Below are 23,534 nucleotides of genomic sequence, written 5' to 3'. Positions count from 1 at the left end.
CTTTTGTATGCACCATTCACAGACAGGATAGCACAGACCACGGCATTTGACCAGTTGTGGTGCACTGGTTGGAACGAGAACAAAAATCAGTTGAATGGGTCCACCGAGGTGATTCGATCCTGCGACGCAAGCACCTCTGGCGAGCACTCAACCGACTTGACCAAATCCTTTTCATCCTTATTAAAAAAAAACCCGACTGTTAAAGGCGCAGACCCTAGTTTTAACCCGTAAAAAAAATGACACTAAGTTTAGTTAATTTACAAACCAGATCTCTTCCTGCTAATCGAAAAGAATAGCCAATGAAGTGGCGACAGCGGGTTTCCCGTCTCCATATCTGTGTGGTCCTTAACCATATGTCCGACGCCATATAACCGTAAATAAAATGAATTGAGTGCGTCGTTAAATAAAACATTTCCTTCCTTCCTTCCTAATTTACAAACCTGTAACTCATTTGGATAAAGTTACAATAGAGTGAAAGAAGAGTCTGTGACGTTGAAACCGGAAAATATCCTTAAAAATAGACTAGAACTCAAATTAATAACAGCTACTTCTCAGACGCACGTGCTTTTTTTAAAATATGAAAAATGCAATTTTGTTTTTGTATTAGAAACACCAGGATGACCAGAAACATTTCGGTTCTACGGAAATGGATAATCTAAAGAATAAAATATAAGTAATGTTTGATTTCAGTGATCATAAACGGCTCCAATAGTGAAAAATATGCCTTAGTGTTTAAAGGCATATTGTCACAGACCACTGACATATTAAATGGCCTAACAAAGTATTACCTGAACAAAGATATATTTGATTTCCCCCTAAATGTACTTTATTCAAACATCTACGTAACCACCATACTTCACTTATTAATGATATTTTGTGAAAATAATTGAATTATGGCAATGGTCCATAATTCAAAAACTAAAATTGCTAAATGATATTGACATGGATTTCACTCCATCATGGTTCAATTAAAGTGATGCGATAGCTAGATTTAGTTTTCAAAAATTAATGTAATTTTCATTTATTATCCATTTTTAGAGAAATAAGGTCCTTAAATCTGTGACAGTATGCCTTTAAAAACTAGGGTCTGGCCTTTTAAGACCGTCTGGTGTCTAACATAGCCATTTCGACACTTGGCCGTGAGAGACAGAAAACAATCTATAGTAATCCATTTGTAGCAAATTACTGGGGGAAAAAGATATTCAAAATATAACGACCACACACTATCACACCTTCTGGAACCAAATACATTTTACAATATACGGCGAAAGCAAACCGAATAAATATGACCATTGTTCACATATAAACGTTCTAGTGGAGTTGTGTGTTTTGTTAATAGCTAAAATTGCTCTTTTATGGTCACGTGCAACGATTCTCTTGAATGATTGTCCCTGAACCGTGAAATTAGCATCCATGCGTAGGCCTACCTCAAGCGGCCTCGTTGTACTGTATAAAAAAGCGTGTTTTTTTTTTAACGAGTCTTGTCATGGACGGAGGAACCGGCCAAGGCCGGCTCTTGTGCCCACGTCAGGCGTGCGCTACAACAGCTTGTTCTGAATGTGCACGTAAAACCCTATGACATGACATGACATTTTAATGAGTGTGAGCAAAATTACTGGTAAACTGGAGATGATACAATAGCACAATACTAATATTAATATTATGAATGGTCCGGACAAAACTGCATTATCGACAGAAAATATAAAGGAATATTAAGGGATTTTCTGAATTTACTTGTCACTGTAACCTGTTCCAACTCAATATATATATATATATATATATATATATATATATATATATATATATATATATATATATATATATATATATATATTCTCATTTAGTTAAAGGTTTGTTTTGTTTAACGACACCACTAGAACACATTAATTAATCATCATCATCAAACATTTGGTAATTCTGACACGTAGTCATCAGAGGAAACCAGCTATATTTTTCTAATGCAGCCAGGGGATCTTTTATATGTACGTTCTCAAAGCCTTTGACCAGTTGTGGTGCACTGTTTGGAAACAAGAAAAAACCCCAATCAGTTAAATAGATCCACCGCAGCGGTTCGATCCTGTGACGCAAGCACTTCAAGCGAGCACTCATCCGACTGAGCACAATCCTGCCCCTCTCATTTAGAGCACTATCTCAGGATATTGTAAGTCTATGAAACAGTATGATTCTCTTAATACATGTATTTGTAGAAGCTCAAACGTCAGTACATTTCCTAGTACATAATATGTTTACTCATACATACGAAATCGTTTGGAGCAATAGCCAGTTTGGATTACCACAAACATTAGGAAAAAAATAAATGTTTTATTTAATGACGCACTCAGCACATTTTATTTACGGTTATATGGCGTCAGACATATGGTTAAGAACCACACAGATTTTGAGAGGAAACCCGCTGTCGCCACTACATGGCCTACTCGTCCGATTAGCAGCAAGGGATCTTTTATTTGCGCTTCCCACAGACAGGATAGCACAAACCATGGCCTTTGTTGAACCAGTTATGGATCACTGGTCGGTGCAAGTGGTTTACACCTACCCACTGAACCTTGCGGAGCACTCACTCAGGGTTTGGAGTCGGTATCTGGATTAAAAATCCCATGCCTCGACTGGGATCCGAACCCAGTACCTACCAGCCTGTAGACCGATAGCCTGCCACGATGCCACCGAGGCCGGTCTCACAAACATTAGGAAGACCAGAAAAATATTAACTGTAAATACTATAATATTTTAAACAAAAAGATGCTTTTAACAAACACTTTTAGTGAATAAAACGACACTATTAGTGGGATCTGTATGCCCTGTTCTCATGCAGAGAAGGTTTGGACGTAGCCCAGTGGTAACGTGTTCGCTTGGTGCGCGGACGGTCTAGGATCGATCCCTGTCGGTGGATCCATTGGGCTACTTCTTGTTCCAGCCAGTGCTCCACAACTGGTGTAACAAAGGCCATGGTATGTACTATCCTGTTTGTTGGGTGGTGATCCTAGATCGACCGCATATCAGGCGAGCGCTTTATCATTGAGATACGTCCCGTCCCTTGGCCACAGTATATACTTCCATTTCTGTCTATTTCTTGCTCCAGCCAGTGCACCACGACTGGTATATCAAAGGCCGTGGTATGTGTTATCCTGTCTGTGGGATGGTGAATATAAAAGACCCCTTACTGCTAATCGAAAAGAGTAACCCATGAAGTGGCGACAGCGGGTTTCCTCTCTCAATAACTGTGTGGTCCTTAACCATACGTCTGACACCATATAACCGTAAATAAAATGTGTTGAGTGCGTCGTTAAATAAAACATTTCCTTCCTTCATGCAGAGATTTACTCGTGTAAGTATATTTGTGTATGTATTATAAATACTCCTATGAGTAAAAATATATTTACTTTGTGTTCACATGTGGTAATAGTGACAGATGTAATTTGATGTGGGCATATATCAATTTTATCAAAATATCAGTTGGTTTACAGCATCCGACATGAGTAGTCTGCTTATTGCAAAGAAGAGAGATTTTCAGTATTACTTAAGCGCAGGTCTTGTTCTTGGAATAACCCAGGTGTAAAAGGAGCGCAGGTCCTAGGAACAGTAGTCCTATCGGACCTCCATAGCTTAGGAATTATAGTCCTACCCGGACCTTCATTCCTGGTTTAATTTTAAGTTGTTTTTATCCTAGGACTTGTATTCCTACCGGATTTAAATTCCTTCTACAGCAGTGACACAGGGCGACCAACCTAATGGAAATATTTTTCCGGAATTTTCTGATATTTCCATTTTTATGCGCGCGAACGCCTTTTCAAAACAATAATTTAAAGCGTGCGAAAATGTCATTTTCATTAAAGTAATTTTAAACAGTGCGAAAAAGGTCATGTTTGGCATATATTTGCAAAATGACAATACAAATAAGTATATCATTATTTATATGCGAATTGGAACTTCCTCATATAAAGACACCCACACGCACACCAAAAATCATCGAGAACTTCACACAAAAGCCCACTTTATTAGCAAAAATTGTATTACAGTTTAAGACTCCCACCTACAGATTATCGATAAAGTGACAAACTTGTGACCAGTGTTATTTTTGTGTAGGTACATTGCCACATATGCACTATTTCATCATATGCATGTAGTTGGGTCGAACTGATTTATGGCGAACTGGTTCGGGGACGAAAAATTAAGACTGGCTGCCGTTTTGCACTACGTTTAAATTACATTACTACTACAGTAACACTTTTGGGAAGCCAGCGTACGAAAAAAAAGTCGCGTAATTGTTTATCTTACTTGAATAAAATAATATCGGTAGTGCGTCATATAGTAGATTAGTGGTGGCTAAATATTATTTAGTCAAATGTTGCACGTGAAAACCAATGGAAATAAACCAATTTTCGTTTCGGGTTTGTTTGTTTTTGTACGATCGTAGCGTTCTTCTGTTATATATTCATGCTTTCATCCACGGTGACAAAATTGCATACATCGCCATAGAACCGGTGCCTTCCCCGTAGGAACATAATTCTATGATACTTAAAATGAATACATAAACTATTCGAGTATTAAAAAAATAAGAAAGATTGTTTTTGTATATGGCTTCAGTTTACTCGAGATTTTAATTGGTCGGCTGTTGACAATAGATACGCCCGCGGTTTTGGTAATGGCACAAGCCTAGACAAAACGGAGCTCAGGTTGAAACGAGTGATAAAGACATTTAATTCTAAGAATGTAATACGATGTAGTTGCTTTAAAAAATAATTAGAGTGAATTTGAAAAATATTCCGGAATTCCGAGTACGTGATGAACATTCCGGATTTTTCGGTGGGGGTGGGGCAATGGACACGTTCGGGCAAAATCTTCACCATGTAATTCCATTCATTCTACTCACAATATTAGTTGTAATCCATGTAAAAATGCAGACTGATTTGTTTGGAATCCTATATAGCGTCTTGGTAGTAATGTGAATATAAATGTACGTTGTGCTCCAGATTCGGACATTTTCGTTTCATTCGGGCAATAAAAATCAGCATGCCTCCCCCACCCCTTCTCCCAAATAGGGAGCCTGAATGCCTATTGTGACCAAAACTATCAGATGTAAAATTGTCATGAGTAGTCTGTTTAAAAGTATCTTTGTAAATTGTGTGTGCATATTATTGACAGTATGATAATTGTTCAGGGGTTACTGTTTGGTTTAGTCGGTGTAGTAGCCCATCGAGCTACTAAAACCCACTCTTAGTCATTGGTATTTTTATTAATTGATAAACATTAATGAAAACCATTTAACATATTTTTTTTATCGATGGTATGGTTTGTTGGGACTAAGATATCATAGAGACTAGAGTCTGATATGTCATATGTTAGACCAAATTAATTTGTGAAAATGAGCAAAATTGCGAAAGCAGGCACATGTTCAGTAAGCTATGCAGGGGGGAGGTCTAGACTGTGGCAAATAGAAATTTGCTTTGAAGAGGGGTGTTTAGAAAACGCCACCCCACCCCACACTCTATGTACACGCGCCTGCAACATTATTGACAAAAAGTACAAATTTAAAATTATATAATACCAAGATAATTTATATAACGCAAATATCACATTTTAATAATTAAATTATTATTATTAGTATTATTAGTATTATTATTATTATTATTATTATTATTATCAAATACCAGTACATAATGTCTAACAGATAACTGTGTTGGTATATCGTATGGGCAAGTTATACTTATTTGTGAGTACTAATATGCTTCGAATTATGGAAAATGTTTTTGAGTTACTTTTAAATGATTAAACATTTATTAGTTGGAACAATACGCAATGAATAAAGACCTAGCTTGGTTCTGCTCATGTAATAAGGTCAACAAAATGTGTACAAACTCTTACAAATGATATAAATGGAAAATATTGAAATAAATAGAAAATATTTAAATAAAGAGAGGCGCTAGTATCCTAAGTTAATTAAATAAACCAAAAAGGAAACTGTTTTTTGTTATTGTTTCATTTATAATTTAATTTTTATGTGTACGACCGGACTTAAATTTTGATTGTCCAGGAATGCAAGTCCGGCCCGGACTTGATATCCTGGCAGTCAGACCAGTCCTAGGACTGGCATTCCTAGGTATATTAGACCTGGGACCTGCATTCCTAGGAGATTAAGTCCGGGCAGACAACTGTTCCTACGGACTTGTATTCCGTTTACACCGGAAAAGAGAATTTGGATGAGAGGACGATCTCTTGACTGGCAGCAATATAATGCGAAGGAAACTTTTGATAATGATCAATGGGTTAAAAACTTTCGAATGGCAAAAAAAAAAAAACCCTCTATTTCCTCTGTGAAGAGTTTCGCCCAAGTTTGTCCAAACCTGTTACACCATTTCTCTGGCTGCCATTGTCAATATATATATATCTAGATATGCACCTCTTTTATGTAACAGATTATAATTGTGCCACTTTGGAAATTTCAGAAATCTGTTTACAGTTCTTTTGCTCACATGAACAAATAAGAAATCTGTTCACATGACAAGATTTGTGAAGCAAGTAAATTTACTCGTACTCAAATACTCGTATACTTTTGCATGACCTCTGTTGCTCCTGCAAATACAATCCAAGAGTATATATAAACCCGTATTGAAATGCGTTCTCGTGACAGATATACTCACCCGTAGTATATTGACTTACGAGTTTATATATACTCATGTATGTAAATGTCTGCATGAAAATAGGGCTACGACTGGTATATCAAAGGTCGTGGCATGTGCTGTCATGTGTAAATATGAATGATCTTGTGCTGCTAATGAAACAATGTAGAAGAAGTCCTGTGAAGACTATTATGTCAGAATTACTAAATATTTAACATCAAATTGCTGGTGATTAATAAATCAATGTGCTCTAGTGATGTTAAAACAAACGAACTTTTAACTGTTTGATGGGAAAACAATGTGCTCTAGTGATGTTAAAACAAACGAACTTTTAACTGTTTAATGGGAAATCAATGTGCTCTAGTGATGTTAAAACAAACGAACTTTTAACTGTTTGATGGGAAAACAATGTGCTCTAGTGATGTTAAAACAAACGAACTTTTAACTGTTTAATGGGAAATCAATGTGCTCTAGTGATGTTAAAACAAACGAACTTTTAACTGTTTGATGGGAAAACAATGTGCTCTAGTCATGTTAAAACAAACGAACTTTTAACTGTTTAATGGGAAATCAATGTGCTCTAGTGATGTTAAAACAAACGAACTTTTAACTGTTTAATGGGAAATCAATGTGCTCTAGTGATGTTAAAACAAACGAACTTTTAACTGTTTGATGGGAAAACAATGTGCTCTAGTGATGTTAAAACAAACGAACTTTTAACTGTTTGATGGGAAATCAATGTGCTCTAGTGATGTTAAAACAAACGAACTTTTAACTGTTTAATGGGAAATCAATGTGCTCTAGTGATGTTAAAACAAACGAACTTTTAACTGTTTAATGGAAAATCAATGTGCTCTAGTGATGTTAAAACAAACGAACTTTTAACTGTTTGATGGGAAAACAATGTGCTCTAGTGATGTTAAAACAAACGAACTTTTAACTGTTTGATGGGAAATCAATGTGCTCTAGTGATGTTAAAACAAACGAACTTTTAACTGTTTAATGGGAAATCAATGTGCTCTAGTGATGTTAAAACAAACGAACTTTTAACTGTTTGATGGGAAAACAATGTGCTCTAGTGATGTTAAAACAAACGAACTTTTAACTGTTTGATGGGAAAACAATGTGCTCTAGTGATGTTAAAACAAACGAACTTTTAACTGTTTGATGGGAAAACAATGTGCTATAGGTGATGTTAAAACAAACGAACTTTTAACTGTTTAATGGGAAATCAATGTGCTCTAGTGATGTTAAAACAAACGAACTTTTAACTGTTTGATGGGAAAACAATGTGCTCTAGTGATGTTAAAACAAACGAACTTTTAACTGTTTGATGGGAAAACAATGTGCTCTAGTGATGTTAAAACAAACGAACTTTTAACTGTTTAATGGGAAATCAATGTGCTCTAGTGATGTTAAAACAAACGAACTTTTAACTGTTTGATGGGAAAACAATGTGCTCTAGTGATGTTAAAACAAACGAACTTTTAACTGTTTAATGGGAAATCAATGTGCTCTAGTGATGTTAAAACAAACGAACTTTTAACTGTTTAATGGGAAATCAATGTGCTCTAGTGATGTTAAAACAAACGAACTTTTAACTGTTTGATGGGAAAACAATGTGCTCTAGTGATGTTAAAACAAACGAACTTTTAACTGTTTAATGGGAAATCAATGTGCTCTAGTGATGTTAAAACAAACGAACTTTTAACTGTTTAATGGGAAATCAATGTGCTCTAGTGATGTTAAAACAAACGAACTTTTAACTGTTTGATGGGAAAACAATGTGCTCTAGTGATGTTAAAACAAACGAACTTTTAACTGTTTGATGGGAAATCAATGTGCTCTAGTGATGTTAAAACAAACGAACTTTTAACTGTTTAATGGGAAATCAATGTGCTCTAGTGATGTTAAAACAAACGAACTTTTAACTGTTTAATGGAAAATCAATGTGCTCTAGTGATGTTAAAACAAACGAACTTTTAACTGTTTGATGGGAAAACAATGTGCTCTAGTGATGTTAAAACAAACGAACTTTTAACTGTTTGATGGGAAATCAATGTGCTCTAGTGATGTTAAAACAAACGAACTTTTAACTGTTTAATGGGAAATCAATGTGCTCTATTGATGTTAAAACAAACGAACTTTTAACTGTTTAATGGGAAATCAATGTGCTCTAGTGATGTTAAAACAAACGAACTTTTAACTGTTTGATGGGAAAACAATGTGCTCTAGTGATGTTAAAACAAACGAACTTTTAACTGTTTGATGGGAAAACAATGTGCTCTAGTGATGTTAAAACAAACGAACTTTTAACTGTTTGATGGGAAAACAATGTGCTATAGGTGATGTTAAAACAAACGAACTTTTAACTGTTTAATGGGAAATCAATGTGCTCTAGTGATGTTAAAACAAACGAACTTTTAACTGTTTGATGGGAAAACAATGTGCTCTAGTGATGTTAAAACAAACGAACTTTTAACTGTTTGATGGGAAAACAATGTGCTCTAGTGATGTTAAAACAAACGAACTTTTAACTGTTTAATGGGAAATCAATGTGCTCTAGTGATGTTAAAACAAACGAACTTTTAACTGTTTGATGGGAAAACAATGTGCTCTAGTGATGTTAAAACAAACGAACTTTTAACTGTTTAATGGGAAATCAATGTGCTCTAGTGATGTTAAAACAAACGAACTTTTAACTGTTTGATGGGAAAACAATGTGCTCTAGTGATGTTAAAACAAACGAACTTTTAACTGTTTGATGGGAAAACAATGTGCTCTAGTGATGTTAAAACAAACGAACTTTTAACTGTTTGATGGGAAAACAATGTGCTATAGGTGATGTTAAAACAAACGAACTTTTAACTGTTTAATGGGAAATCAATGTGCTCTAGTGATGTTAAAACAAACGAACTTTTAACTGTTTGATGGGAAAACAATGTGCTCTAGTGATGTTAAAACAAACGAACTTTTAACTGTTTGATGGGAAAACAATGTGCTATAGGTGATGTTAAAACAAACGAACTTTTAACTGTTTAATGGGAAATCAATGTGCTCTAGTGATGTTAAAACAAACGAACTTTTAACTGTTTAATGGGAAAACTCCAGAACAGCAGAGGGGCGGGTCGTAGTCCAATGGTAAAACGTTCGCTTGATGCGTGATCGGTCTAGGATCAATCCCCGTCGGTGGTCCCATTTGGCTATTTCTCGTTCCAGCCAATGCTCCACGTCTGGTGTAACAAAGGCCGTGGTATTTGCTATCCTGTCTGTGGGATGGTGCATATAAAAGATCCCTTGCTGCTAATCGAAAAGAGTAGCCCATGAAGTGGCGACAGCGGGTTTCCTCTCTCGATATATGTGTGATCCGTAACCATATGTCTGACGCCATATAACCGCAAATAAAATGTTGAGTGCGTCGTTAAATAAAACATTTCCTTCCTTCCTTCCTTCCTTCCTTCCCTTCCTTCCTTCCTTCCTTCCTTCCTTCCTTCCTTCCTTCCTTCCTTCCTTCCTTCCTTCCTTCCTTCCCTTCCTTCCTTCCTTCCTTCCTTCCAGAACAGCAGTTTCGTCCAGATTATGCCAATAAAACAATAGGGCCTGAACACAATTGTGTGTTCAAGCCCTGACATAACGAAAATGGCTACGGTTAAAACCATTCTGTGGGGAAAAATCGATTAATATCTACAACAAAAAAGTGCCGTAGAGAATTAAAAACTCCACAGAACTGCCGACTGCCGGGAATTCAACTCTAGCTAGAAAAAAGGTTTGACGCTAAAACAAATTTCGATGTATTTTGTAATTTATGTTTTCGATTTTAAAAAATAATACTAGTATACAAGTGAAAAGATTATATACATAACATTTTATCAGGACTCTTAGGGTTTAACGTAGTATTAGTAAAATATAAAACTAAAAATATTAAAAAATAAATTTAAAAAGGCCAATCTACCATACCTAATTTTGTTCGTCACATATTTGTGTTAGGCTTAGGCATGCAATAGTAAACATATTTGTTCTATTAAGGCGACAAACTTGATCGTATATCACATTTCAGTCGACCACCTGGGATTGGACGGGTGGCGGGAAAATTAAATAACTATTTATCTATATGTAAGTTTACTGATCCATAGCCAGACTTTTCTTTAATACCAACATTATGGATAATCAAAGATTGCAACATGTCACCAATTTATGTACTTCGAGGTTTGATTCGTGCAATAGGCCGTGGAATTCCGAGAGATTATATTCTGCATTAGCCCTCGCAGCATCCCTCCACCATAATCCACCACATACCCATCCCCGCCCCGTGTCCTTAAACTTTTTTTTAATGCATTCTGAAACAAAACCACTTAACACGTCTTGCAAAAAAAAAAAAAAAAAAAAAAAGAAAGAAAAGAAAGAAAGAAAAAAAGGTTAATCCTAAAAAAAACCTCCACCACAGTGTACAAATAAAAATGTGTAAACATAATAGGTGTTTTAGAAATCGTAGACCGAGCGTCATGTGGCAAACGTTGCTAACCGCCTACTATTTTACTCGAATGAACGACCGTGTCAAGCGATGCGTCATCAGCCAATGAGATCTACGTTTAATATTTCACGAGCGCGGGGCCCCAGCTACTGTCTGGTCCGACCAATCAAGCGTGGCGAGATATCTCGTTGTAATCTGGCGAAGATAAATAAGACAGGTTGCTTCCGTGAGCTGATCAAACATTAATGAAGAAAACTCGATATCATAATTGAAAGTCACTGACATCCTCATAAAGAAACGTATGAAATATAAATTGTTTTCTTTCTCTTTTTCTCTTTTTGGTGGTTGAATACGAGAGTACGCTATTTGTTTCAAGGTGTAACGCATTTTAATACCTGAAGAAATTTGGTTGAAAATGACAGCCGCGAATCGTGTAACCAATTAATATTAATGTGGGGGAAAAAGGTATTCTGCATTAATTATGAAACACTTCACCTGGGTGCTGGGTAATAGGGTATAATGCGAGAGTTACGCAGACCGACTGTCGCATAACGCTCTAGGGTTTCTTGGTGGAATCGACGGGAATAAAGCAGCACGGAAACACCCGGAGACAGACTAAAGTTAACCAGCGGAGTTTCGGTGCTGTTGTATTATCTTTAGATGATGCATGTATGAATATTTTATGTCATAGAGAAGAAATGTTACTACTAAACATAACTAACTGAATCACATCGCTGACAGAGAGAGAGAGAGAGAGAGAGAGAGAGAGAGAGAGAGAGAGAGAGAGAGAGAGAGAGAGAGAGAGAGAGAGAGAGAGAGAGAGAGAGAGAGCGAGCGAGCGAGATAGAAGGAATGACTGTCTATCTATCTATCTATCTATCTATCTATCTATCTATCTATCTATCTTTCTATCTATCTATGTCTGTCTGTCTATCAATCTATCAATCATTCAATCAATCTATCTATCTATCTATCTATCTATCTATCTATCTCTATCTATCTATCTATCTATCTATCTATCTATCTATCTACCTAGTTATCTGTCTGTCTGTCTGTCTGTTTGTCTGTCCGTCTGTCTGTCTGTCTATCTATCTATCTATCTATCTATCTATCTATCTATCTACATATCTATCTACATATCTATGTGTCTGTCTATTAAAACGTATGTATGAGCGAGAGAGAGAGAGAGAGAGAGAGAGAGAGAGAGAGAGAGAGAGAGAGAGAGAGAGAGAGAGAGAGAGAGGGAGAGAGAGAGAGAGAGAGAGAGAGATCTCGAGAGAGAGGATTTAATGAACATAGATGAGAGATAGCTCGAGAGGAGAGAGAGAGAGAGAAGAAATGGAAATACTATCTATATATATTTATCTAATCTCTCTATTCTGAGATATTAAAAGACAGAGTACTTTTTGGGTCTGTATGTATATTAAAATACAGCGTACTTTTTAATTTTAATTCGGTTATTTGACACACACAAAATTTAACAATCAGTTAAACTTCTTCATTTATTGATGCAATAAATTTGAATTTGATATTCCTTAATTACGTGAATTACTTTTAATTGTTACGAAGACTTTAAATTATAATTAATCGCCAATGCGCCTTATCTTTAGAAAATAATATTTTAATAGTAGAATCTGATATACTGACAAATATTATTAAAGCCATGCTTTAAAAACACGTATAACACATTGGCAAAGTTAAGCCAGCCGATTGTTATAGCGCGTATTACATGTGAGAATTAACAAATGTGTGATACCCAATAGTCCATGATTAATTAATAAAAACATTGTTTTTTTTACTACATTAACATTTTACTTTTTTCACCTACATTTTAATTTTAAAAAATCGGACAAAAAATACATTGAAAACAAATCAGGTTCGGCCCTTTTTTTTAGTTAGGGTCGGGTTCTCGGAAACACATTTTAAACGCCTAACTAAAAGAATGAATGAATGAATGTTTAACAACACCCCAGCACGAAAAATTCATTGGCTATCGGGTGTCAAACTATGGTTAAGTGCGTCGTTAAATAAAAACATTTCATTTTCTTCTTTTGTTTTGTTTAACGACACCACTAGAGCACATTGATTTATTAATCACCAGCCATTGAATGTCAAACATTTGGTAATTTTGAAAGACAGTCTTAGAAAGGAAACCCGCCACATTTTTCCATTAGGTCACTACTGGTCATATGGTTCAACGTGCACATTCAGAGCAAGCTGTTGTAGGGCACGCCTGTCATGGGTGCAGGTGTCGGCCCATGCCGGCATCTCCGTCCAGGACAGGATTTTTTCCATTAGTAGCAAGGGATCTTTTATATGCAGCATCCCACAGACAAGATAGCACATGCCATGGTCTTTGATATATTAGTCGTGGTTCACTGACTGGAATGAGAAATAGCCCAATGGGCCCATCGACGGGGATCGATCCTAGACCGACTGAGCACCAGGCAAGCGCTTTACCGCTGGGTTTATAGGGTGTATACTACCAAATCAAATCCCATAGACGACAACTAACATATGTGGCTAAAACTCCTACCTGCAGTGTATCAATCGACATAAACACCATGTGTATAAATACTACCACCCCTCACCCTTAAAGTGAATCAGAAACAATTGTGGGTGAACTGCTCATTTTAGAGATAACGGGTAGCGTCTATGACTACCCTAGTTCCGCACAAAATTTGAGTATTATTTTACAGGTACCCCATGCATGTTTCAAGCACAAGGCTGCTTGACACAGTGGTACTAGATGAAATAAAATTGCGTACATTTTTTGCCCAAATGGAACTAATTGTTTTTAAAACCAACACACTCACATTTATTACCAATCATTCATAGGACTTGTGGTGTTAACTTCTCTATCAAACGTTCGGTGCTCCTCGAACTTTGACCCAGCTAGAAGTTATTTGGTTTAGTACTACCTTTAATGCAAAAGACAAACAATAATGATGCCTTAACCAAATTGTGTTGTGAATGGTATGGAATTATAATTTAGAACAGTAAACTAACTAACTAACTAACTAACTAACTAACTAAATGAATTCTATATTTGAACGGCTTCCGAGGAGATTTCCTAGCACCTGACAGCAAAATACTAATGTTATTTTTTTAATTTATTTTTTTAATGTTTTCAATTGTTTTACATATTTATATATATATATAAAATATTATATATACATAGTAGTAAAAAAAAAGATTTTGTGGTTCTTTAATTTTATTAATTTCAACTTAGGTTTGTGATTATATCGAATTAAGGTTCAAGCACGCTGCCCTGGACACACGCCTCAGAAGTCTGGGCTGTCTGTCCAGGACAGTGGGTTAGTGGTTAGTTGTTAGTGGTTACCGAGAGAGAAATCGGTGTAGTGGTCTTACACCTACCCAATGAGTCGTTAAAACTCGCTCTGGGTGGGAGCCGGTACAGCTGTCACATACACTCCCCTGTATTTGCACTCCCCAGTCGAGATTATACGTGGAATAAGCACTCTCCAGTGCATATTATACATGTAATACACACTCCCCCTGTCTATATTATATGTATAATATGCACTCTCTCTGATTAATATGCACTCCCCCAGTCTATATTATACGTAGGCTATAATACTTTTTAAGCACTCACATAATTATATTTTTGGTGTGGTTTTGCTGTTTTTATACCTAGTGCATTTTGTAATAGTTGGTATAAATCTCAGTGGCAAATCTAGACGAGGGTGTTGGGTATATAAATCAGGGGCGGACCAATAGAGAGAAACAACTCTCCTGGATCCGATATTACAAATTTGAAGAATAAAATAATAACTCATCATGTGTGGTGATCGGATGGATCTCAGAATCTCTTCACCCATCCCTTGCTTCCCTTACTTCTTTTAAATTTGACAGGAATTATGTGAAGATAACATTGCAAAACCTGGTCTTAAATAGGTTCATATTTTATAACCATTAAAGTTTGTTTTGTTTAACGACATCACTAAAGCACATTGATTAATTAATCATCGGCTATTGGATGTCAAACTATTGGTAATTCTGACTCGTAGTCATAAGAGAAAACCCGCTACATTTTTTCTAATGCAGCAAGGGATCATTTATATGCACTTTCCCACAGACAGGGAAACATATACCACGGCCTTTGTCCAGTTGTGGTGCACTGGTTGGAACGACCCCCCCCCCCCCCCCCCCCCAATCAGCTGAATTTATCCACAGAGGTGGTTCGATCCTGCGACGCAAGCACCTCAAGCGAGCACTCAACCGACTGAGCTAAATCCCGCCCCCTATTTTATAACCAAAACATTTTTACCTCAGACCCACACCAGTTAGCCTAAGTGCCACCTTTTAAACCCATGGGTAGATCTACATATCACAATCATCATTCATGCCACAGCTGGTGTAACAAAGGCCGTGGTATGTACTATCCTGTCTATAGGATGGTACATATAAAATATCCCTTGCTGCTAATCAAAAAGAGTAGCCCATGAAGTGGCGACAGCGGGTTTCCTCTCTCAATATCTGTTTGGTCCGTAACCATATGTCTGACGCCAAATAACCGTAAATAAAATGTGTTGAGTGCGTCGTTAAATAAGCCATGTCTTTCTTTCTTTCTTTCATCATTCATGCATTCTTTGTTCATATCAGGGATCCGATATGGACGACCAATGTTTAAAAACTTTTTTTTTTACTAGAGGAAATTGTAGACAAAGGAAGAAAAGCGAATTTTAGACGACCTTGCAAACGATTTCCGTTGAAAATGGAACATTATTATACATAACAAAACAAAAATTATGATCAAATAAAGGTAACTTAATATTGGTGTATATTAGTAACATATGCGAATATCAGTAACATATGCGAATATCAGCGTGTAAAACAATAATATACATATACCATAGATCTATACTATAACTGTAAGTAATGATACTAATCAAGTATACAATTTACATTTATAACGTATACTATAATCTGCACTCCCCATTCATTATTATACATATAAACTACATTACTTATTCATTACCATACACACCACCTGCACTACCAATTCATTATTATACGTATAATATAAACTCCTCATTTATTGGTATACACATAATGTACCTTCATTATTAGACATATATCCTATACTACCCATAAATTACTTTACATATAATGGGCACTCCGCGTTCATTATTATACGTATAATCTACACTCACCATTCAATAGTGTACGTATAATCTACAACCCCCATTCACTATTATACGTATGATATACACTCCCAATTCATTATACGTATAATATACATTCCCCATTCATTATTATACGTATATTCTACACCCAGGGCTTCTAGGTGTCACCCCATCCATTACTATAAATATAATCTGTAATCCCCATTATTTCCTATACATATAATCTGCACTTCCCATTTATTATTATAAATATAATATACACTCCCCATTACTTATTATACACATAATCTACTCTACGTTCATTATTAGACATATATTCTATACTACCCATAAATTACTATACATATAATGTGCAATCTCCATTTACTATTATACATATAATCTTCACCCCACAGTCATTGTTATACACATAATCTGCACTCCCCGTTCATTGTTATTCATATAATCTACACTCATTATAATATGTAATACTAGTATGCATTCACCATTCATTATTATACATATAATATGCACAACCCATTCATTATTATACACATACTCTACACTCTCCATTCATTATTAGTCGTATAATCTAGACAACACATTCCGTTTTAAATGTGTAGTAATGACTGTGCATTGTAGATTGTGGAATGCAGAGTGTAGGCTGTATGTATAATAAAGAAACGTGTGTAAATCATGTGTATAATGAAACATGTGGAATGTAGATTATATGTAATATAATAAATGTAAAGTATATGATAATGCACCTGGCGTGTAGATTATATGTATAATAATGAATAGGGTGTCTACATTATATGTACATGTATACTAATGAAAGTGGAGTGCATAATATAATATGAATAATAATGCATATGGATTGTAGATTAGATGTATAACAAGCATTCTGAGAGCAAAGCTAAAACAATACATATCCCCTATCGGGCCCAACACATTTTCATATCGGGCTATAACTCTGTAGTAAATTGCAATGAAAGTCAAACTTGATCTGTAATAGTACTGATAAAGCTATACACAAAATTTCAGCTCAATATATTGAGGTATTGCAAAAACAAAGTCTGGAAAACTAATTTTTGTATCGCCAAAATTCAATGGCCATATCTTTGTCAAAAAATAGGTAAATCGTCATAAAAGTCAAATTTGGTTTGTAATGGTATATGATAAAATTATATTCGAAATTTCAGCTCAATATCTCGAGGTATTGTGAAAAAACCCACCATCCTGAAAACTATGTGGGACAGACAGACGGAAGACACAGACAGAAAGATGAAAACCTATAGTCCCCTCCGGTTGGACCGATAGGGGACTGATAATGAATGTGGATTGTATTCATTCAATAGCACTTAAATTATTATCAATCCAAAGTTCTTATGAGGCAATTACTGTATTCAGTATTTAAACACAGTAGTGGAGAGTACATATTATATGTATAATAATTATAATTAGGGGAGTGTAAATAATTCAAGGGAAGTGCGTATTATACGTATAAGAAAAACGGTGTGTGTGTGTGTGTGTGTGTGTGTGTGTGTGTGTGTGTGTGTGTGTGTGTGTGTGTGTGTGTGTGTGTGTGTGTGTGTGTGTATGTGTGTGTGTGCAAATTATACATATTAAAAAAGTATATATAAAAATATGTTTCCACTGAAACCACCTTAAAATTTTAAATTATATAAAAATATAAAAAATATTTGACGTTTCGTTAGTCTAAAAACCAACATCCTCGGGAGAATAAACAAACAAAGTGCTGGGCATATAACCACATTATACATATAATACTGACTGGGGAGTGCCAATCTAGGATTATGAGAAGGCGAGGGTGGAGTGGGTTGGGGGTATCATCAATATGTTCTTTCAGCTCCACATATCTCACTGAGGTGTATGTGTGTGTGTGTGTGTGTGTGTGCGTGCGTGCGTGCGTGAGTCAGTCTCTCTCTCTCTCTCTCTCTTTCTCTCTCTCTCTCTCTCTCTCTCTCTCTCTCTCTCTCTCTCTCTCTCTCTCTCTCTCTCTCTCTCTCTCTCTCTCTCTGTGTGTGTGTATGTGTGTGTGATGGGGGTCTGAGTGGAATTTTTTTTTAAAGGTGCATATTTCTGCAATAGACTGACTGACTGACACTCGTTTAACGTGTTCATATACCACGAAGGCTTCGAACACGCCTGTCTGCAATAGAATGTACTTTTTACTGATCTGACAAGGTATATATATTTTTTTATTGTATCAGGTGTTCCCCCAAACAAAACCCAACAAAAAAAAACACCCAACCAAACCTCACCAAACAAAAAAGAAAAAAAAGATAACCCTAATGAATATGCATTTTCTAAAATGTATGCGCTCTGTTGTTTTAATATTTCACCCTCATTACTATATGAATATTTGCCATACTCAGTGAAAAATATAGAAAAAAAGAAAGAAAGAAATGTTTTATTTAACGACGCACTCAACACATTTTTTATTTACGGTTATATGGCGTCAGACATATGGTTAAGGACCACACATGGACTACTCTTTCCGAATTAGCAGCAAGGGATCTTTTATTTGCGTTTCCCACAGGCAGGATAGCACAAACCATGGCCTTTGTTGAACCAGTTATGGACCACTGGTCGGTGCAAGTGGTTTACACCTACCCATTGAGCCTTGCGGAGCACTCACTCAGGGTTTGGAGTCAGTATCTGGATTAAAAATCTCATGCCTCGACTGGGATCAGAACCCAGTACCTACCAGCCTGTTGACCGATGGCTAACCACGACGCCACCGAGGCCGGTGAAAAATATAGGTTCATAGCTCAATCATTGTTAAATAGAAACATATTCAATATTGTAAGTAAACAAACAACAACAAACAAACAAAAACCGCGACGCCAACAGCTACTTATTTATGTGTCATTGTTTTCGGCACGATAGTATTCACGGATAATGAACTACGAGTAAAAGACAAAATAAGAGAAAAAAAGGGAAAAAATCATGTTGGAAGAAATCAGAAAATCTATTTGAAGACTGTTTGTGAGTAAGACGGTGGACACATTGACCATCGTTTCAAGTAAACAAAGGTAGGTAAAATGTCTCTTAGCTTTTAGCCTCTCATTTTATTTTGCTTACATTTTTTATTCTATTGGTATTTTAACAATATTTGACCAATGGGCCAACAAGTTTCACTGAATGTGGCAAATGTCCATATAGTAATGAGTGTGAAATATTAAAATTACAATCCTTATACCTTTCAGACAATTCCATATTCAATAGGGTTATCATCTTTTGGAGGGTCACTTAGCTTTTGGCGTCGCATGTTTTAACTTACAATTTTGAATCTGTTGCTTTTTTAAACAATATTTGATACTGAACCAAATAATTTCCGGCTGGGTCAAAGTTCGAACTTTTGATAGAGAAGTTAACCCCACAAGTCCTGTGATTGGTTATAAATGTGAGTGTGTTGGTTGTAAACAAAATTAGTTGCATCTGGGCTAAAAATGTATGCAATTTTATCTCATCTAGTACCACTGTGTCAAGTAGCCTTGTGCTTGGAACATATATGGGGTACCTGTCAAAAAAGTACTCAAATTTTGTACGAAACTAGGGGTGTTGTAAAAACATCTGGTTATACCGAAACTGAGCCATGAAAGGTACCATTTTCTTCAGTTAATACTTTGAGGTAGGGGTTGTAGTACTGATATTTATGGGTCATAGTTTGGTTGATATATTGCATATAGTGGTTTTAAACACAAACGTTAACATGGTCGCCTATGGGATTTTGTTTGGTATAGTCATACCTACAATTGTCACATAAGTGGACAAAAATCCATATAGTATTGGGTGTGGAATATCAAAATTCCTGTCCTGGTACCTTTTTAATAATTTTATATTTAGTAGGGTTTAGTAGGATTTTTTGTTTAGGCCACCCGGTATATGCAAAACCTACAAAGACAGAATTCTAAGCACTCTTGGGAATGCTATATTGTATTCTATGTACCCTACAAGGAAGAGCCATGTGTAGGTGCTGGGTGAGGGTAGACTCTTGTGTTTTGCTTGGCAGCTGGGTGTGGGGGATTTAAACATCTACCCCCTTTGGATCCGCCAATGGATTGCATGGTGTCGTTTAAAAAACATTCGTTTCCTTTCGACTTCCCGGACCGACAATTTGCCAACCAACTGCATGTTCCTCGTAACTACCGAACTGTGCGTTATTGATATGCGTATTAATACGCTTGACAAGCAAAGATTGTATCCATTAATGCTACTGACAAGCAAAGATTAACTTCTCACCCGAGAGTGTTAAACAAACGAAAACTGATACGTGTATCTTTTCTATTATTTAACACATCCGTGAAATAAAAATACACCTGTTCATGTTATTTATTATATCATATATTTTTCACTCGCCGTTGAATCAAACTTTAAGGTGGCATTACATAAAGTCTAAAGAAAGAAAGAAAGAAAGAAATGTTTTATTTAACGACGCACCCAACACATTTTATTTACGGTTATATGGCGTCAGACATATGGTTAAGGACCACACAGATTTTGAGATGAAACCCGCTGTCGCCACATAGGCTACTCTTTTACGACAGGCAGTAAGGGATCTTTTATTTGCGCTTCCCACAGGCAGGATAGCACAAACCATGTCTTTTGTTGAACCAGTTATGGATCACTGGTCGGTGCAAGTGGTTTACACCTACCCACTGAGCCTTGCGGAGCACTCACTCAGGGTTTGGAGTCGGTATCTGGATTAAAAAACCCATGCCTCGACTGGGATCCGAACCCAGTACCTACCAGCCTGTAGACCGATGGCTAACCACGACGCCATCGAGGCCGGTAAAGTCTAAGGAGTTATCACCTCACTATTTCATAACACTATTTCCTAATACTTTATTAAGCAAGAATTCCTCGGAATTAAAACTGTCAGACCCTAGTTTTTAAACACTACGGGGTATTTTTCATTATTAAAGCCGTTTTCGATCATTGAAATCCGACATTACTTAAATTTTATTGCTTTGAATATCCATTTCCGTATATCAGAAGTTTTTTTTTATTTTTTTATTATTATTATTTTTTTTTATTTTTTTTATTTATTATTATATATATATTTTTTTTTAGATCATCCTGGTGTTTTTAATGCCATAATTCTGAAAAAAAGCATGTACCATTGAGCAGTAATCGTTATTCAACGATCTCTGGTTTGTTTTAGAGGATACTTTACCGTTTCAACGCCACAAAGTATTATTTCACTCCATTGTAACAGTTACTGTATCAAGATGTGTTACAAGTTTGTAGAGTAGCCAAACTTAGTGTCTATTGTATATATATATATATATATATATATATATATATATATATATATATATATATATATATATATATATATATATATATATATATATAGAGAGAGAGAGAGAGAGAGAGAGAGAGAGAGAGAGAGAGAGATATAGGTATGGTATGTTTATAGGTATGTTTTCTCAGACTCTAGATAATTTTCAGTTACCAAATTTCTAACTAATGTACTAGGGTAACGTAATTAAAATATTTCTTTTTCAAGTTAGTGACAACTAATACATATAATGATTCACATTAATTTATTTGTATATATAATATTCGTGAAAAAAAACCCCACGAATAAAACAAGCTGATTGTAAAATCTGTCAATAATATGTTTATCCAAAATATTCGTGGGAAAAAAAGCACCAATAAACCAAGCAGTTATGTGACCTTTAAATCATTTTAAAGGACTAAATACGTATAATTAGTACATATTATTGCTTCAAAAATGGAACTGTAATAATAATTGTTATTCTGTCATTGTACATTCTGTTTATTTACAATGTATTGATGAAAATGCAAAAATAAAATATATAAAATGAAAAAACAAAATAAAATAATATAAAATAAAATAAAATAAAATAAAATGAAATTCACTCCTATCAATTAGTTTTTGGTACAGCAAACATTCACATCCTATAAAAAGTATTCTCATATACACGTATATATAAATAATGTCGATGGAAGTAACTTGACTAATAATCATCATTCACAAGTTTTCTCACAGGCACACACATTTCCAATGACGTCACGAGATGTACCAATGTGTCTATGACTGGTGTTTGTCAAGGATATCCTGTAGCGCATCGATATATGTCTGGGCCATTTGTAGTGTCTCGTATTTCGACAGTTTGCTGTTGTCATTAAAAGATGGAATAACATCCCGTAGTCTGTCGAACGCCACATTCAAACTCTGCATTCGTCTTCTTTCGCGAGCGTTCGCTGCTATCCGGCGCCTCCGTAAGACATCCCGACCTCCGGACAGCGATCGGTTTGTTCCGCCGTGGCGTGACGTCTGAACGCCTGACTTGCGATATTTCGGCAGATCCAGTTTCCTCGATTCGTTGAAAGTCGTCTGTATAACAATTCCTTCGATGGGTCTCAAAACCAAAGGTGTTCCTTCGTAATCGCTCGCCTGGAAGTTTTTCGCCGATAAAACAACTCGCCTGCTCCCTTTCAGACTTCCAGGCGGGTCTCTTAGTTCAAAATTTTCCCGATTTTGATTGCACAAATCGTCGTCAAAGTTCGTGTCCGTCCGAGAATCTATCATCGTGGAGCAAGACTTACACACACTTTTTGGAAGCCAACAGAAATTCTTAACGAACAGTTTTAAAACGTTCCTGAAACGTATTCACCTGCAGACACCTGACTAAATGGGAAACATCGCAAAACTGGGGGCTTTTTATTTATTGTTTAAACACTGAATATTTTATTGTTTTTCAATCGTCTGCGATTATTGATAAATATTTTAGCAGGCATTTTACCTGATACCAGTTGGCAAAGGTAAAACAGCGTTAACCAATCAGATCGCGTCACGCTTCGCTGCTCCGGTCATAAAGCCGGGATCTTCACGCGTAATCGTCATTGATCGGCAAGTTCCGCCCACTCGCCGGGAGACTGAGCAAAACGAATTAGGGAATGTGTCCGGTACCCGTCAGAAAAAATCAATCATCCAGCCGGGGCTTTGTTTTAAGGTTAGAGGTCAAACAAATAACGCATGGGGATCTTTCCGCTGGCAAGGGTAGGTGTGTCGGGGCGGAAACAGGACCGCTTGCCTTACTAATCGGTACGACTGGAATTGATTTTCGAATAAAAATGAAAATAGGCGTTCTACAGTGTAGTAGAAACTGTCCATATATATATATATATAAAACTAAATTATTGCTAAGTTGCTACTGGCACCTCTCCTCTTGGAGAAACAAGGCGCTTTGGGATAATGTATCAGCAGATAAAAAAGAACTTCTGACTTCTTAAAGATGA

General features: G+C 36.1%; 1 protein-coding gene across 1 annotated transcript; it reads right to left on the bottom strand.

Moving 5' to 3' along the window:
* Nucleotides 1–21,679: 21,679 nt before the first annotated feature.
* Nucleotides 21,680–22,894, bottom strand: LOC121380048 (protein lin-32-like). The gene has a single exon (XM_041508780.1). It carries the CDS (start codon nucleotides 22,822–22,824, stop codon nucleotides 22,324–22,326), a length of 501 nt encoding a protein of 166 aa, XP_041364714.1. The 5' UTR covers nucleotides 22,825–22,894; the 3' UTR covers nucleotides 21,680–22,323.
* Nucleotides 22,895–23,534: the final 640 nt, after the last annotated feature.

The sequence above is a fragment of the Gigantopelta aegis genome, chromosome 8 (genome assembly GCF_016097555.1).
Source record: "Gigantopelta aegis isolate Gae_Host chromosome 8, Gae_host_genome, whole genome shotgun sequence".
NCBI lineage: Eukaryota > Metazoa > Mollusca > Gastropoda > Neomphalida > Peltospiridae > Gigantopelta > Gigantopelta aegis.
The sequence above is the reverse complement of the archived record's forward strand: the minus strand, read 5'-3'. Positions and strand labels throughout refer to the sequence as shown.